Genomic DNA, 16505 nt, shown 5'->3' on the forward strand with positions numbered 1-16505 from the left:
ATATATATATATATATATATATATATTGAGTTAAAATCAAATGAATAAATCTTACATCATTAGAAGCTTATTCATTGTAGATCCCCAATCCAAAATCATTCAATATACCTTTTATAGGTCAAAATTGGTAATAAAGTTATAAAAGTTAAAAATGGGCATGAATGAGTTGTTAGATTATAGCTTTATTGATGTTCGATTTTTACAAAGTTTGGTACAAATAATCTTCATGATAGGTGCTTGTATTTGAATGGTTGGATCTATAGAAAATAATTTTTATAAGTTATAAGGTGTAATTTTACTTAAAATGACATTGCTGCCATTGATTCTAACTCTATAAAATCATATACTGCAAATAATTTATCCCTAAAAAATATTGGATTTAACACACCCCTCCGAGGTTGAGTAATTGGACTTCTAGAGTGTGAGGTTTGCAAATTGGAGATTTGCATTTGGCCTTGCATTAGTTGTAGAATAGGCTCTTATAACATCTTAGAATACTGCCCTGCACTACACCACCACCATATTATGAATGACATTTTGGCCATATTTTTAAGCAATGTGAGACTTACTATTTACCTAATTAATGTTAAAATTTACAAAATAAGTCTACAAACAGATCTGAATTAAAAATGATATCAGAAAACTTTTTATTTTATGACTAAAATAAATTGATACAACAATGTGCGTATCTGAACTATGAATACAAATTATTTATTCATTTTACTTTCAATATAAGATCAGTAAACTTGCTTACCTTAACATGAAGAGAAGGAAGAGATGCTATACTTTTATGATTTGCTGAACCTCAACTTGAAAAAAAGAGTGATGCCATTGGAATATTAAGTGATTGAAAATAATAGTAATATACTAATATTATGGAGTTGGATTCAATCCTATACATGTCAACATATCTGCTTTTGAGCACAAATTCAAAAAGCTTTTAAGTTTGTAGATATTGCAAGAAAATCAATGTTAGGTATGTTATTATGTGTTGGATTCACTATGACTATGTCTGTATTAACATTAGTACATCTCTATAAATAAACTGAAGATAAGTTTACTAGCCGTTCGTTAAATGGCAAAATTACAATGAAAAAGAAATGAAATAAATCCCTAACAACAAATACACTGGCTAATTACCCGTGGAATAGGAGTAATTGAAACCTCGGTTGTTGCCACAGACTTGTTTACATTTTACCATAATATATATTTTGCATTCAGTTAAACTCTTGTCTGAACCTGATATCCATGGTAATTTTCATCCGTAACTGATAAATACCATCGTTGTTTACCATTCACAGGTGGACACAAAGAAGTGTGCATGACCAGTCCCCCCCTATTACCCCTGTTCAAGAATTGGCAACTGATGACAATCAAAAAGAAGAGTCAGCTGAAAGCATGGATGGGAGACATAGTGCACTTGTATCATCTCCTGTCACTAAGGATACACGGGAGGCCACTGTGGAGGATAAAGATATTGAACTTGAGAATGCTGGGATAGCTGATGGCCGTGGTGGACTGGAAAAGGAGGAAACTGGTTTAAATACAGTAGGTAAAATGGATATGCCCACGGATGGGACGGCTAAGAGACAAATATTAACATCTGAGGTTGAGCAACCTTTGCCTGACGAAGTTGACGATTGGGAGGACTCAAAAGCTGCCAGAAGCAGTGATAACAGCAAAGCAAGATCAGCAAGCAGCAGGGATAACCGAAAGCGGCGTGAAGGCTTTGAGGAAGAAGTAGTTCAAGATTCACGATCATCACGTCTGGATGGCATCCGACAGCAGCCTGATGAACATGAGCAGGGACACTACAAGAGAGAGCAGGATGGAAAGCATGAACCTGAAAGAAATCGCATGCATAAAGGTAGAGAGGGATCACACCCTTACAAGGAGCGTCATCCTAGTTCTTCTCATCTATTGCAGACAAATACTGATGAATTTGACAGGAAAAAAGATAGGGACAATTTTGACATGGATTGGACACAAAGAGATGATGATCTCTATAGCAGAAGGGTTAGAAATGAAGATCCTAGGAAGAGGGATAGGGCTAAGGTTCGAGAAAATGAGAGAAGGGACAAAGATGATAGTGCTCATTTTAGAAAACAGTTAGATAATGGTGCTTGCAGGGTTCCTTATGATAAGGATGTTGGGTCAAGAGACTCAAGACNNNNTATGAAGGCGTGGAGGATCACCATAGCAAGAGGAGGAAAGATGAAGAATATCTTAGGAGGGAGCATATTGACAAGGAAGAAATTTTGCATAGCCACAGAGAAAGTTCCAGTCGGCGAAGGCGAGAAAGAGAAGTGGTGTTAGATCCTAGAAAGAGAGATGATCTACACAGAACTAGAGATAACCTTGAAGATCAATATGCTACCAGGCCGAAAGATGAGACTTTGCTACTTAGGGAGAGGGATGATAGGCCGAGAGATAGGGAGGAGTGGCATCGGATGAAACAGCCACATGAAGAACACCTACCCAAGCGTGAAAGAGAAGAAGGACGAACTTCTATAAGAAGTGGACGAGGATCTGAAGCTAAAGTGTGGGCTGGCCAGGTTAGAGCTAAGGATGAACATAGAGCTTCTGAAAAAGAACTCCATTCTAGAGAAGGATTGCGGCATGGTGACCAACTGAAGAAGAGGGATCGAGTTCAGGATGAAAGTGCCCGTCATAAGGGGCGCGATGATGCTTACACTCGTGGTCAATATAGTAGTGAGGAAAGGCGATCTAGGCAGGAAAGATCTAATGGTCGTAGTGATAACCAGAGAGTTCATGATAGAAAGCATAAAGAGGGATCACGCAAAAGCAAAGAACCTGAAATTAGCGATCCTAATAGTTTAGGCTTGCCCAAGAGAAATCAGGAAAATCAAAGTGGCCCAACCAGCGAGAAGGTATGCAAGCCTGCACACGAATCTTCAAATTCTCTCTAATTGGATCCCCCAAATAAAATGCAAATTTGATTGCCTGATATATGAATTGTTGGTTCATTTTAATGACTCTGCAGAAGCATGAATAACTAATTACTAGTATACTACGATTTTTATGACTCAGCTTTCCCTAACTGTGTTGGGCAAAGGTAGAAGATATAACCCATATTTTTTCCCATCCATTTAGGGTTTCCAACTATGAAGACTGGAATTGAATGTAGTTGGATGTTAAATTAAACATGTGTGCGCCAAGGTTTGCTATATCTTAAAAAGTTTGGATAAGAGTTTCTAACATACTGCTTTGTGGAAGCCATCTAAGATTATATGGTATTCTAATTCTAGTGTTCATCTGGGGTGTCTTGATTGAGACGTTATTGATGTGACTAACACATCAATTTGATTGCATGGAAATATTGTCCAAGTGATTGGCATTTGAAAGAAACCTTGATATTATTTTGCCGAGCCTGGTAACCATTCTCATACTGTCCTACTTTTCATGGGTAATTGAACCTGATATATTAGCAAGTCAGCAATGAAAGCAAATTTTTTCAAATAATCTTTTATATTTGATCTAAATTTTATAATAGTCCAGTCCAATGGTGTCATTATGTAGTTGAACTCATCTGCTGTGATAGGGATGTCTTGTTACTGGTAGCATGCACCGTGTTCACTGCGAAGATGAATTGTTTTTGTTTCCACAAAATGTGCTTGATCGTTCTTAGCAAGCCTTGGAATTCTATTTTTACCGCATTTTGCCATAGCCTGGCCCCCATTCCTCTGGATTAAGAAATGTTCATGGGCTGCTCTTCGTTTGGTGCTCTGCCTGCTTGCTCTTGCAAATGTTTTATTATCATAGGGTATTTTGTTCTGTTTCATATTGTAGTTTGTTTCTGGTTGTGAAGGGCTTGAAAGGCTCTGGTGATGAAGAACATGCTGAGCATGAAGTTCCAGCGCATCGCCTGCCCAGAAAGCACCGGGAAGACATTTCCTCAGATGATGAACATCAAGATTCTCATAGAGGACGTTCTAAATTGGAGCGGTGGACAAGCCATAAGGAAAGAGATTTCAGCATTAGCAGCAAATCCTCTTTGCAGTTCAAAGAGATCGATAAGAATAATAAAGATGGGTCCTCTGAAGCTAGAAAACCTGTGGATGAATCTTCTAAAGCAATGGATATTGACAACCATCTCTTGTCCACTGAAGGGAGGGAATCTGTAGACTTGGAGTGTAAGGATGCCGATGCAAAACAATTGGGGGACAGACAGGATCGACACCTTGACACAGTTGAGAGGTTGAAGAAGCGAAGTGAGAGGTTCAAGCTTCCAATGCCAAGCGAAAAAGAGGCCCTGGCTATCAAGAAGCTAGAGAGTGAACCACTGCCTACTGCCAACAGTGAAAACCCAGTTGAGTCCGAGGTCAAACAAGAGCGACCTGCCCGAAAAAGGAGATGGATGAGCAGCTAAAATGTACTGAACTTTTGGCCATCATAATTATCCGGCAGAATTGAATCTAGTTTGACCATGGGAAGATATCTATCCGTTCAGCCTGATCTTTTTGAAAAATTAGAGACCCTGGCAAGCCAACCATGCTTAGTGTTTGATGTTGAAAATGGAACGAACCTGTAGGGTTTGATATGATTTGTACTTCAGTATCTGATTTTGTACCCATACTACCTATACATTAATTGTACACTGTATATACAGATAAAATGTAAAACATGAACTGCCAAACTATAGAGGTGGCACATATTTTTGGTGTCGAAATGTGGCTAACCCGTATGGTGTGGGTTATGTGACAAACCTGACCATGGTTTGGACGCAAAAGGACACGCATGGTTGGAGAGGCTGAACTGAGCCTGAGCCTGAGCCTGATACTGGCAGGCACAGGTCCATGGACGATGATTAATTGATTACCAAAAATGAGGAATTTTCTTGATGAAGGCCGGTCCAAATAAGTGCATCTCGATCACCAACCGTGTTGTTTCCGTCATTGAAGTTATACACGTTAGGGATGATTTATCTATGTTGTAAAATGTAACAAACATTTTCATTAAACTTGCTTCCTATATCTTTTTAACTCGGGAGCCGTGAAACTAAAGCGCAGAGCCCTTTTTTGTGTCATTAGGCGGAAACTCTAATGTGATGAAAAAGATAACAGGTAAATGTATTGTCATTTGCGATTTTCTTTTTCTTTTTGTTTTTCTTCTTTTTTATTTTTATCTATTAAGTGTATCCCATAATAATTCTAAAAGTTATTATGTTCTAGCCATCACCCTTGAATTCGATTTTTGGGCCATGTGACCCACAGACATGGTAGGAACTTCTGGCCACTGCAAATTCAGACGCACTCTCCAACCCACCCAACACACGAGAATAATGGCAAAGACCAACCTCGCTAGAACAAGCGTGGAAGGACCCTCTGCCGATGAATGACCAGTTAATCCTAGCAAAAGGATGCCCAACGTTGATCATACATGAGTAACGCCGACACATGTTTACAACGATTCCCAATAAAATATGGACTCTCAGGGATGGGTTCGAGATCACCCAGGTTAGAAAAACAATTGGCCTTTCGGAGGACTTGGAGACAGTAATGCCCATATGGTCTAGGACTTTTGACACAGGCTATGACAGCAGCCAACGGTACCAACCACAGGCCAACCAACAAGCGACGTCTCGAATAGGATCCCGGATGGACAAGAGAGAAAGATCATTTGGCCACTAAGGATATAGGCTCCGGGAGCATATTTGTGCACGAGAATTCGACTTGCTTAAATGTTGAGGAGGGAAGATCACATTGTGACCATAAACACCAATGTAATGAGAACGTGATCATAGGAGCCACCCTTTCTGTTGAGAGGCTCCCCAAGAACTTGGACAAACCCAAGGATATGAAATATGATAAGACCAAGGACGATCATGAATATCAGAATCAGATGGCTTCCGAAGCCATGATGATCCTTGAAGGGGCTGTAGACGATGTTCCATGTCAGGTCTTCTTGCTCACGTTGGCTGGACCAGCTATCAAATGGTTCAACTACCTTCGACAGGAAACAGTAGAATGCATCATCAATATCTCTTAGAATCTTTTGGCATGGTTCACATTATGGATTTTAAAAGCCAAGCATCCCATCTACCTACTAGGAGTAACCCAACGGGTTGATGAGTCCACGAGAAAGTACCTTGATTGATTTAGTGGTGTTTTTGCTTGGAAATTGACAATGTAACAGACACCATGGCTAGTCTTTGTTTGAGCAATAGTTGATGAATGAAGGTTTTCGAAAACACCAAACCACAAGACCTATTTAGAGTATGTATGAAATAAAAAAGCGTCTCTTGAGAATACATTAATCATGAAGGAAGTTAACCAAGTGGTTGCGGCTAATAGACATCACATCGGTAACAACGAGGCAAAAACCATAACGCGCCAAGCATGGATCCAACATTTAAAGGACCACTTCTTACTAAATCTCCCTAGGTAGGCAAGATCGGAAGTTATACCCCTCTAACCACACCTATAGCTGAGATTGACCTGCGAATATCAAGCAAGAGAATCATCCCAAAGGCTAGGCAACTTAAACATAGTACCAGAAAATAGGAACCTATTTTGTGATTACCACAAAGGCTAGAGTCATCGCACAGGATTTTTTTGAGTTAAAGGAGGTCCTTGACCAAGCCATCTGGGATACAAAACTTTTTGAATTCATGAAGCACATCCAAGAACCTAAGAGGTTGGAGTGTGAAAGGACACACTTATAAAATAATATTAAAATAAAATTTTGAGAAGACTAAACTGAAATTTACATATAATTTACATGTAAAAAATTAAAATTAGGGGGCCATCGCCCCCCTTGCTGAGTATGTAACTTCGCCCTTGAACACACGAGCAGGAGGGGCGTAACCCCATGACCTTATTATAATCAATATCTAGGAGGAGGCTGATACGGACCCTATGATAAGTCAACGTCATTGTTGGAAGGACCATCTCGAAAACTCCATACAAAATACCTTAAGGTACATGTTGCATTTGCCACACCAAATCTAGAGTGCACGACGATATACCTCAAGTGAATTTTGGCCCTAAAGATTTAAAAAATGGAGTTGCCGTGGAGGATTCTTTTATGTTCATCAAGGCTAGAGTCAGCAACGACCTGGTAAAGTGTAACAACCTAACTCTCAATATGTTATGACCAATGCCAATCATCAGGTGTTATTATTCAATCAACCTATAGAACTCTAGACCTTATATATTATGTTATAATTATGAGCCTTTAGTGCTGTTTAGAATTGTAAACACAACAAGATATAGTAGAAAAGCATATACTATACATGAATAGCTACTAGGACACAGTTTTATACATGAGATTAGTTAGTACATTCGACCCTGCATATATACATAGTATCCATACTTAGTAGTTGACACCCAGGGTCGGGCTAACATACGAGTCCTTATTCTAGAACCTGCCTACCAAAGTAAAATCATATCCCTTGCAAAAAAATATCTACAAAGAGGGCAGTTATCTACTAAACTACTTCCTACAGATATCTATGAGACTGTTGCATATCGGGTCCATCACACATGGCCGTTGGGCTGTCCCAGTGATGTGGAATTCATAAATTACATTCCGTAGAATGACTGACAAGTGTACGGAATTATATCAAGTAATAAATTCACAGTGACTGAGTATTAATCCCATGAGAATTAATGAATTAAGCAAATAATAATTAATTAATTATTCTAGTTAGACGATTCAATTTTTAATGATGAGCAATTGAGAATTTAAATGACTTGAATAAAAAGTAAATGGAAGCAATAAATGACTTGAAAATAAAGAACATAAATATAAATTTCTAGGAATTTAAATTGCTAGAATATAAATACTGGAAAAGTAAATTGCAAGAAGAGTAAATTGCAAGAATATAAAGGATGGAAAGAATATTAGAATTAAGAGATATTGCATTATCAGGATCAATAGCTCTCATCTCCACTTCAATCATACAATAATTGATCTTTTGGCAAATCATAAGTGATTGAATTCCAATTCCTTGGTAATTCAATCTCTCTTAACTTGATCAATTGCCAATTCTTTAATTTAATTGCTCATGAAAAGAGATGGAGATTGGTCTTTGATTTAGAGCCACACAATCTCATGAATCAAGTTATGGATTGATTATATGTCACATACCAATCCCAAACCCAAATTCACAAGAATTGGAAGAAAGATCTTTAAGCTCAATTCTATGATCTCTTTTTTAAGTTCTCATAGAATTCAAGTTGGATTCAAATTCTTTTCCATGACATTTGAATCCTTGAGGTGAAGAACAAAGATTCTTTCTAAAGAAACAATTGAAAGATGAATTGAAGATTAAGAAGAAATCATATTACTCCATTGAAATACAATAGAGATCTTTCCCCCACTGAAGAGAATTAGAAACTCATAACTAAGAATTACAAAATGGGTATGAAAGAAAATAAAAGAGGAGAAGAGAATAAGAGTGAGGAAAGTGTCCGAAGACTCCCCTCCAAGGTGTGCAGCTCTGTCCTCTTGATCCCTATTTATAAGCTATTCTAAATTACAAATTCAAATAAAATTTAAATTACATCAAAAGTAAATTTTCTAACTAATTTTAGAAGATTCTTGTGGTTTTGATTGATTGTTAATTGTGGGCTTACTTGCATGGAGTTGGAGTGGACTTGGAGTGGGACATTTGGTCCAAAATTGGTGACTCAAGAAATTATTCGATGCATAGCGTTACTGGAGGTAACGCTTCACAAGCTCACCGTTACTAACACTTCTCTTTTAAGCAAATTGGTGCTCCCAGGGATAAGGGGTTAGTTAGGATAATGCTTTATTAACTTAGTGTTACTAACGCTTTGTTAAATGGCAAAGTTGATGCTCCAGCCTTCGAAGGCGTTAGTGGAACTAACACTTTGCTTCTTGGGCGTGTTTAACGCTTCAGAATGTTGAGATGTGAGCTTGGTGTCGTGCGTATGCATGAATTTCTTTATAGCGCCAGTTGTGCGTAAGCATGAGGCATGCGTATGCACGACGTCCCTTGTAGCTGGCGTTGCTTGAAGTAATGCTTTTGAACTTTTGGCATTACTAACGCCACATTTGGTGCCACATTGATCCTTCCAGGGGCTAAGGGTTCCAAAAACGTGGCCTAAGGTTTCAAAGCGTGTCTAAAGGCTTCTAAGTATGTCTAAAACTTCTTCTTTACTTTTCTTGAGCTTGTTTCTAACTCTTTTGCCATCATGGGAGTGCGCTTCCTGATGCGTGAGCATCTTTCCTATCTTTTCCTAGTGAATTTGTATTTAATTTGTCAAGTTTTATCAAGAATTAATTATCTTTTAGCCACTACAGATGCTACTTTGAGTTTTGTGCAATTCTATTTATTTTAGGTAGCATTCGGCTGGATTTGATGGAGTTTCTGCAGCACAAGAACTAAAGAAGATGACAGCAAGGAGCGACGCGTGCGCGTACCTGACGCATACGCGTGAAAAGCGAAGATGCACAGCAACGCGTGCGCGTATCTGACGCGTATGCGTGACACGCAAAGAAGACCATCGACGCGTACGCGTGACTGACGCGTACGCGTGACATGCGCCACGTGCAGAAAATGCAGAAAACGTTGAGGGAGATTTCTGGGCTGTTTTTGACCCAGTTTTCAGCCCAGAAAACACATATTAGAGGCTGCAGAATGGAGGACTCAGGGGAACACTTCTCATTACTTCCCAAGTTAGGCATGGATCCTACAAAGCAAGTGGTCCCCATCCATCAATTGAAGACTTACTAATTGCTATAATTAATTCTGATTTAAATTTAAATTTTAAAATAGGAAAAGATATTATTTTAGTTTTAGAAAATAGTTTTTAAATTTATTAGGATTAGATATAAAAGGTGATCCCAACGTTATTCCAAGAGAGAGGGAATTAGTTAACTTTTCATTCCACCTCAGCCAAAATACATTTTATGACAATCCTTATTTTTCTCTCTGAACCATGAGCAACTAAACCTCCACTGTCAAGGTTAGGAGCTCTGTCTATTTGTATGGATTGATACTATTATTTTTCTATTTTAATTCATGTGCTGATTTATATTTCAAGAATTGTTTTCGTTATTTATCTTATGAATTTGGGTGGAACGGAAGTATGACCCTCTTTCTAATTGAGTTCTTGTATAACTTGGAAAAGCTCTTTACTTGAACAATAGCTTGAAAATAATTTCTCCTAAACTTCTAATTATCTGGACTTAACGGGATACGTGACATATAATCCCTTTATATTTGGGTAATTAGAATTTTTGTGGCATAATAAATAGAATTAAACTTCACCCTCTAATTGGAATTAACTGACCAAGGAATTGACAGTTGATGAGAATTAGAGGAGATTAGAAAGGTCTAAGGAATTAGGGTCTAGTCACATATAGTTTGCCATGAATTAAATCTTGCATGATTAAAATAAATTAATAAGAAAAGTCAATCCGGAAAATAGATAACTCTAAGGGCCCGTTTGGGAAACTCTAGAAGTAGCTTTTTTTAACTTTTGACTTATGAAAAGTAGTAGTATTAATGTCGGGTGCAATTTTCAAAACCAAATTGCAACTTTCTAAGAAGCTATTTTGGAGCTTATAGAGAAGATAAAAAAAATGACTTCTCTCATAATACTTCTACTTTTCATTATATTTCTTTAAAATAAGCACTTTTAGAGTTAAAAATCCAAACACAAAATAACTTATTTATAAGTTACTTTTAACAGAGTCATTTATTGTTTAAGTTATTTTATCAAAAGGAGCTTAATTAAGTTAGTTACTCAAACTGGGCCTAAAACCTTAACTGCTTCCTCCATATATTATTTTCAACTTATTTACTTGCCTGTCTTCTGATCTTCTGAATCTACTATTTAATGCTTTTGAACTCTCAACACTATTTTCTGCTTGCCTGACTAAACCAATCACCCAATTATTGTTGCTTGATCCATCAATCCTCGTGGAATCGATCCTCACTCACCTGAGGTATTACTTGGTACGACCCGGTGCACTTGCCGGTTAGTTTGTGGACTTTAAATTCCGCACCACTTCCTCTATTATTGTTTTTGTTGTTTCTTTTTCCATCATTTTCTACAAATTCGTTAACTTAAGCAATCAAAACAATATCCAATTTAAGCGCCAAAACACTCTATAATTAAGCATTATGGATTGATTTCTTATATGAAAAAATATAGAAAACACATCATGATGCACATGCATCACCCTGCGCTCTATCACTCATCTCAGCTCCTTATGACGAACTTGAGACTAGGCTAATGACCATGTGGTCCTCTTTAGCCTCGGTACCCTCCGACAAATCCTCCTAGGACGAAGTTGACACGAAGCTGTTGGGAACGACTGCGGCCAAGACCTCTCTCAGGGGACCAAACTGCTTGACCATCGAGTCCATTGATTGGTAGTGAGGCATAGGCTCCACTGGTATTACTGGCTCAGACGCTGGGTTAAACTAGTGCTACTCGGGATGAAGATGGTAGGAGACTTTAGCTTCAGATCCATCTGGTATAGTGGCTACGATGGAAAAGGGGTGATGGGTGCCTCCGGGATGTAGCTCAGATAGCAGAAAATCGTAATGTGAGTCAAGCTCGAACTCTGGGATAAATAGAGGATGTAAGAAAGGTCAACCAGGAAGGATGTACATGTGCGTATGCGACTCGCTCCATATGACAGTATTGCCCCATTTGCGATCATCATATTGGCACAATGCAGGGAACTCAATAAATACTACTCCCGAGCACATCTGTAGAACAGGGAAAAAAAGGGGCAGGGGTGAGAACCTAAGGTTCCCAACAAGGTGTGAAGAAGGAAGTCAGAATTTTGGGTATTTAGCGCTAGTGAGTTCATTACTATGCTACCAAGTTACCCCGATGGATTTACTATGCAGTATTATAAAAGCAATAGAAGAAAGAATAACAATAATTGCTGATTCACACCAATAATATCTCACAGAGAAATGCAGCATGTAGGCATGATGCATGACTAGCCCTACGTAAGCTAGATAGATTCTTCCATTGGCGTTCCCACCTCATTCGACGCTGGCCAGATGGGGTAATTCCTCCACTTACCAGGCGGTCTTTCTTGGAGCAACACGGGGATTTATCATCTATCATGGTGCATTTTGGTACATTTAATGGACGTTTTTCTCTTAGTTATTTAAATCATTAAAATGATATCTTCTCTCTAAGGACCCTTTCACTCTTAGTCTTTATTCATAAAGCCTTTTATGTTCATCTTTTACTCTTAAAGTACTTGGTTTTGTGATGCGTGAGCATCTTTCTTATATTTTCTTAGTGATTTGCATGTGGTTTTGTTGAATTGGATCAAGATTTAGGTGTTTTAAGCCACCATGAATGCTACTTTGAGTTATTTTATAATTTAATTTATTACAGGTAACATTCAGATAAGTTTGGCAGAGTTTAGAGAGGAGAAAATACGTGAAATCCAAGGCTGCCTGGATGGCGCCAAACGCCACCTCACCGGCGTTTGGTACCGGAACTCAGAAAGCCCTCATTCACTTCTGTCATGGTGGCGACAAATGCCACAACCCGGTGTTTAGCTCCAGAGACCTCAGAATGAGTGAGTAATTGCTGTATACGTGGCTCCAAATGCCACCAATCTGAAGTTTAGTGCCAGTAGTGCGAAGAAGGAGAAATCTCATGTGAATCAGCATCAAATCTTTGGATTTAATTTAGTTTTTAATTAAGAAAAGATACTTTTAGGTTTTTAGAAATTATATTTAATATCAATTAAGATTAGATATAAAAGGAGAAGATATCTTCACCTAGGGTTTCTTCTTCTCTTCTTTTGGACTTTTACACTTTTTGCTCTGCTAGGGTTTCTCCGCAGCATGAGCAACTAAACCTCAATTGTTAAGGTTAGGAGCTCTGTTATTTTAATGAATTAATACTATTGTCATTTTTCTCTTAATTAATGCACTTGTTTATTTTCAAGGATTGATTCCGCTCCTCATCCTAAGAATTAGAGTATATTGGAAGATAACTCTTTTTCTAATTGAATTCTTGTTGAATCTTGGAAAGTTAAATCACTTGAATTACAGCTTGGAACTGAATTCTCATGACTCTCTAACTATCTGAATTTAATGTGATACGTGACATATAATCATATCGTCTTTGGATTTTTATGATTTTGTGTGGCTTATAAACTAGGATTAGAACTTAAACCCGTTAATTAAATTAAGTGACTAAGGAATTGGCGGTTGGTTTGGTTAGAAGAGATTAAATTACTAAAGAATTGGGGTTTAATCAATTAGAGTTTGCCATGAATTGAACCTTTGCATGCTTAAAGTGAGTGATAAGAACTATTAATCCGAAAATTTAACATCTCCAAAGCCTTAACTATTTTCTCATACTATTTTCACCAATCGTTCATTACTTGTTTTCTTGAATTCTTTGATTCATTGCTTTATGATACTTGGAATACAAAACAATCAATTTGGTTTGTCTGAGTAGTCTAATCATTCAATCATTGTTGCTCAATCCACTAATCATCGTGGATCGACACTAACTCACCTGAGTTATTACTTGATACGACCTGGTGCACTTGCCGGTAAGTTTGTGGTATTCGAATTCCACACCAAATTTTTGGCGCCGTTGCTGGAGATTAATTGTGATTGACAACTATCTGTTATTTGATTACCTTTATTAGACACTTTCTTGCTTTAATTTGTTTAATTTCTTCCCTTGAATTTTTTAATTTCACTGAGTATTTTCCCTTTGTTTTATTCATTTTATTTTTCCATTTTTCTTTTCTTGTTTTCGAACATTTTGCTTCAATTTTTCCCTTCTAATTCTGAAAATTTACCCTTTTTATTCTAGTATATTTTAATTTATTTCTTTTACTCAGTTTACCTCACTGGGATTCTCTTCACTCTGATGTAGAGATTTTTATTTTTCTTATTTTCTGTTTGTTTATGAGTAGGAACAGAAACAAGGAACTTCTTCTTGATTTTGATCCTGAGATTGAAAGGACCGGTAGAAGACGCCAACAGCAGGCTAGAGCTTTTAGAGCTGCTGAGAGTCTCAGAAACAATTCTAAGAAGGAAGCTGAAGAATTCACCATGGAGCTAAACAACAACAACAATATTGTCATTCCCAATGCTCCCAATGCTCCTAAGTAACCTAGAAGAACGCTTGGTTCTTACACTGCTCCAAATCCCACCTTCTATAGCAGTAGCATTGTTGTGGCACCTGTGAATGCCAACAATTTTGAGTTGAAGTCTCAACTCATTACTTTAGCGCAACAAAACTGTCAGTTTCATAGACTCCCGCAGAAAGACCCAAACCTATTTATCTCTAATTTTCTGCAAATCTGTGATACGGTAAAGACCAATAGAGTCCATCCTGATGTCTATCGGTTGTTACTCTTTTCGTTTGCTGTACGGAATAGAGCCAAGCAGTAGTTTGATACACAGCCTAAGGAGAGCTTGAATACATAGGATAATGTGGTTAGCGAATTCCATATCTTTATCTAATTTCTTTGTTTCAGGTACAGTTTCCTCATCACTGTGCATAACATCTTCATCAGAACTGAAAGGATCATTTTCAAGCTCTTGGTTTTTTCCTATCACCAAATATGCATAGCTCCTGTTGTTTCCTCCTCTTTCTTCATGCGGTATCCAGTCTTCAAACTTTGATACAAGCGCTTTTGTTCTGGTAAAACCTTTATCTCCTTTACGCACCTTCTTGACATTTTTTTGTAGAAGATCCCGCTCTTGCTCTAAGGGGTCTTGTTCATTTGGGGCTTCTTCCGATGATCCTGCTTCGGTCATAGAGCCAGTAAAGGACCATGGTGGTGGTGGTTTCACAAAGGAAAGGGAAAAGGAAAACGTAGGGAGAGAATTGTATAATTAATTATCATATCTACATGCACTTTTTCTTCTTCCTCTTCCATACGTTGCTACTTTGTCTTCTTCTTCTCCTTTTTTTTTTTCGTTATCGTCGTTGTCGTCATTGTCGCCGCCTCCTCCTCTTCCTCCTCCTTCCTTTTCATTTGAATTTCTTTTCCGCCTTCTTTTTCCTCCTCCATCATCATCATCATCATCGTCGTTAGATAGTGAAACAAAAAAAATTATGAGAAAATAAAATAAAAAGAAAAAGATAAAGAAGAAAAAAAAGCAGCAGAAAATAAGGAGGAGAAAGAAGAGTTTTTATTTATATAGAATTTATCAGAAAAATAACATCGAAATTTCTTAACAATACATATAGATATCTTAGTTTTGACATCGAAATTTCAGTGTTAATTTAAACAAATTTTGGTGTTATTTTTGTTTCTAACAAGAATTCAATCCAATAAATATGAATCTGCATTCATTCAACTAAATAAGATTGCAATACATATTCATTCAAGTATAATATGAGAAGCAATACTCTTTAAAAAGAGATGTAAGAGCAAAAGAAAAGAAAGAAAGAAAGAAGAATAAGAAGAAAAAAAAACATTAAAGAAGAGATTTCTGTATTTTGTAACAAAATTTTGACGTTAAAATCTTAAAATTTCGGTGCATTTTTGTTTATGGCAAGAATTCAATCCAATAAGTGTAACTCAAAAAATTTCTGTATCATGGTTAAATAATTTCCGTGTTATTTTCTGATAAATACTGCATAATTTAAAATTCTTTCTCCCATTCTTTTTCTTCGTTATCATCATTATCTTTTTTTTTTTGTTTCAACTTCTCATAATTCTTTTATTTTATCCTCGTAACAAGAATAAAAATAAGAAAAAGAAAAAAAAATCAAATAAAGAAAAAGAAGACATACATAATGTTGCAAAAATACCAAGAAGAGAAAGAAGAAAAGAAAAAAATTATAGCATTAAAAGAACGATAATGACAAAGAAATATGTAAAAAGGAATACAAAGAAAAAGAAGAAGAATGCAAACAAAAAGAACGCAAAAAAAAAAAAGTGCGGATATAAAAAAAATAGCATGTTCACACGCGTTAATAATAAAACTGATTTTTATTGGATTTAAACCAACTTAATTTCGAAAAAATTTAAATGGGTAGGATCACACTTTATACTAACGTTGTTTTACTTAAATCATATGTGAGTATGTGACCAGGATTGAGATCGTAGGAGTATAGCGCACAATTTTTTTTGGGCCTAATCATAATTCACAAGCCTAAACCACTTTAACTTAGTACAGTCATATTTAAACCTTTCTGTTACCTTACAACTTCAAGCATCTGCCGGTAGCACTAGCAGTTTCCTCTCCTAGTGAGAAAAGCAACGCAGCCTTATATATACATGGAGCAAGCAAGCTATATATGCCTCTTAATTAATTGGAACAGGCAGCAGCCTTTTATATATAATATATTAGCTTAGTTTCTTGTTATAATTGCTCATCATTGTTACCCCTCTCCATTCCATTGAATTTGATAGATGCACAGAGAAATAGGAGAAATCGAAATAGACGGCTTCAACAGATCTACTCCGTTTTCCACTTCTCCTTTTAGTCTTCTTCTATTTCTCTGTGTTCGTTTAAAAACTGGCCAATTTTCGGTTGGGTCCGATCCACC

At 37.0% G+C, this 16505-nt stretch overlaps 1 protein-coding gene across 1 annotated transcript in view; it reads left to right on the forward strand.

The window, feature by feature from the left end:
* LOC107630207 (FIP1[V]-like protein) overlaps positions 1-5003 on the forward strand; it is a gene marked incomplete in the record, with an annotated part of 10738 nt that extends 5735 nt beyond the window's left edge. Inside the window, 3 exon segments of the mRNA XM_016333286.2 lie at positions 1302-2170; positions 2175-2891; positions 3830-5003. Of these exon segments, the coding sequence (XP_016188772.1) occupies positions 1302-2170; positions 2175-2891; positions 3830-4390 (2147 nt within the window).

Source organism: Arachis ipaensis, chromosome B03 (assembly GCF_000816755.2).
Source record: "Arachis ipaensis cultivar K30076 chromosome B03, Araip1.1, whole genome shotgun sequence".
Classification (NCBI taxonomy): domain Eukaryota; kingdom Viridiplantae; phylum Streptophyta; class Magnoliopsida; order Fabales; family Fabaceae; genus Arachis; species Arachis ipaensis.